Source organism: Plectropomus leopardus, unplaced genomic scaffold, assembly GCF_008729295.1.
Source record: "Plectropomus leopardus isolate mb unplaced genomic scaffold, YSFRI_Pleo_2.0 unplaced_scaffold3356, whole genome shotgun sequence".
Taxonomy (NCBI): Eukaryota; Metazoa; Chordata; class Actinopteri; order Perciformes; family Serranidae; genus Plectropomus; species Plectropomus leopardus.
In genome coordinates this window covers 1-2,875 of record NW_024636646.1, presented here as the reverse complement: position 1 = coordinate 2,875, position 2,875 = coordinate 1, and the positions used below count along the sequence as shown (strand labels likewise).

Genomic DNA, 2,875 nt, shown 5'->3' with positions numbered 1-2,875 from the left:
TCTACTGCTGCTGCAATCAAAACATCCGCTGCTGCCACCATTAAAACATCTACTGCTGCCGCCATTAAAACATCTGCTGCTGCCGCCATTAAAACATCTACTGCTGCTGCAATCAAAACATCCGCTGCTGCCACCATTAAAACATCCGCTGCTGCCGCCATTAAAACGTCTACTGCTGCCGCAATCAAAACATCTGCTGCTGCAATCAAAACATCTGCTGCTGCTGCCATCAAACATCAGCTTCCGCCGCCATTAAAACATCTACTGCTGCCGCCATCAAAACATCTACTGCTGCCGCCATTAAAACATCCGCTGCTGCCGCAATTAACACATCTACTGCCACCATCAAATATATGTAATGTACTGTAATTTACAGACAGAGCAGTAGTATGTAATCTGGTACAGACAGAGCAGTAGTCTGCACTCTGGGTACAGAAGAAGCAGAAGTTTGTACTCTGGGTACAGACGGAGCAGCAGAACATCACAACCAGTGAAACTGTTCATTCCGCTCCGGCTAAAAGTTTTATTTTCACTCGCTGACATTACAAGAAACAACGTGTCATCTCACTTCCTTTATCAGGTGTTATCCTATCAACCGGATGCAATTTTCCGCAGGTAACCAATGAAAACACAGCAGGTCTCACTCCTTAACACTTACCTCCAGATCCCTGGGAGCCATGCTAACTAGAGAGAGTGAGAGAGAGACACGTGGAGACAGACAGGGAGAGAGAGACAGGAAGATAACATCAGAAACAGGAAATCAAGATGGAGACAGACAGACAGGTAAGACCTGTGAAGAGAGGGAGACAGGTTAGAGACAGAGAGACAGACAGAGACAGACAGGTACGACCTGTGAAGAGAAGGAGACAGGTTAAAGAGACAGAGACAGACAGAGAGACAGAGATGCTGAGACAGACAGATAGAGACAGAGACAGACAGAGAGACAGACAGACAGAGAGAGAGACAGACACGGTGGAAACCACAGCTCCCAGTACCACTGCTGCCTGAGTCCAGTGGACATACATTTGATCATCTGTCACTCCCTATGACATCACGATTCACCACTGTGGCTCTGATCAATCAGAGGGCTGCTCCTCACCTGACGACCCTGAGGGGGGCGGGGCTCCAGCTCTCTGCCAGACGGTGGCCTCGGCCGCCAGCCGCCGCACGTACACATCGTCCACGTCCAGCAGGATGTTCTCCGGCTTAATGTCCGTGTGGATGATCTTACACTTAGAGTGCAGGTAGTCCAGACCCTGCAGCACCTGCAGGTCAACGAATCACAGCCGGTCAACAGGTCAACATGTCACCACACGAGTCGACAAGTCGGTCAACAGTCACTAGTGACTGTGTCACCTGACAGGTCAACATGTCACTTCACAAGTCACTCAGTCAATCAATGAGGCGAGCCAGTCAACAGGTCAATATGTCACTACACAGGTCAATGAGTCAGTCAACAGTCAATGAGTCACAGAGTCACCTGACAGGTCAACCAGTCACTTCACAAATCACCAACTCACCCAACAGGTCAACCAGTCACTACACGAGTCGACAAGTCAGTCAACAGTTAACAATTCACCAGGTCACCCAACATGTTGACCAGTCACTACACAAGTCACCCAGTCGATCAACCAGTCACTACAGGAGTTAACCAGTCACTCAACAAGTCAACAAGTTACTACATGAGTCACCAAGTCAATCCACAGCTCAACCCTTCACTGCACGAGTCACTGAGATAATCAACAATTTGATGAGTCAGTCAGTCAAAAAGTCAATCGACAGGTCAGCTAGTCAGTTACCTGTCTGATAATGGTCTTGACGCAGACCAGAGGCAGCCCCATGTAGTTTGACTTAATGATCCACTTTAGCAGCTGATGACCCAAAACCTCCAGAACCATGCAAACATCTGACTGAGGCTGAGGAAAATACTGACAGGTACACAGGGAAACAGTTACACAGGTACACAGGTATACAGGTGCTCAGGTACACAGATGCACAGGTACAAGTATAGAGGTGCACAAATACACAGGTACACAGGTGCACTCGTGTACAGGTGTAGAGGTATACAAGTACACAGGTGTACAAGTGTACATGTACACATGTAGTCAGGTATACAGATATACAGGCACACAGGTATACAGGCTTACAGGCAGGTGATAAAGGATACGGACTCCGTTGACTCCGGAGATTTTGAAGTCATCTATCAGCTGGACGATGGTCTCTCTGTAGGGGTCAGAGGGGTCACTGTCCCTCACCTGGACACACAGACACACCTGTCACCTGAGGTACACTGCCATGTTGTTATGTTACTGATGAGGAAAAACACAGCAGAGATCACAGTCTTCACCACAATATATAACCTCTGTGTGTGTGTGAGTGAGTGTGTGTGTGTGAGAGTGAGTGAGTGTGTGTGTGTGTTGTGTGTGTGTGTGTGTGGATAACACAGAGATATTTGGTTGTTTTTTGACATATAAAATTGCCAGTCGAGCACAGTCACACTCACAGATGAGGTTTAATGAAGAAAAACATCTGGAAACACCTGTGTGTGGGTTAGGATCAGTGTGTGTGTGTGTGTGTGTGTGTGTGTGTGTGTGTGTGTGTGTGTGTGTGAGTGAGTGAGTGAGTGAGTGAGTGAGTGAGTGAGTGAGTGAGTGTGTGTGTGTGTGTGTGTGTGTGTGTGTGTGTGTGTGTGTACAGGTGACTCACACATCTGAGCAGCTTGATCTCATCCAGAGCTGTCTCGGTGTAATGCGGAGCACTCTTCACCACCTTCAACGCCACAAAGCGTTTCTTCCTGAACAAACACACACACACACACATTCAGTGAGGAAACAGAGTCACAGCAGATCCTTCAAAATACAAGCCCTTAGTGTGT

The 2,875-nt window shown here is 47.9% G+C and overlaps 1 protein-coding gene across 1 annotated transcript; it reads right to left on the bottom strand.

Moving 5' to 3' along the window:
- Positions 1-222: 222 nt before the first annotated feature.
- Positions 223-2,794, bottom strand: LOC121938792 (SRSF protein kinase 3-like; the record flags this gene model as incomplete). The annotated part of the gene is made up of 5 exons (XM_042481959.1): positions 223-684; positions 1,100-1,265; positions 1,800-1,928; positions 2,148-2,255; positions 2,707-2,794. Coding segments are annotated over 5 exons (535 nt in total), but the record flags the coding sequence as incomplete, so codon positions are not given.
- Between the last annotated feature and the right edge of the window lie 81 nt (positions 2,795-2,875).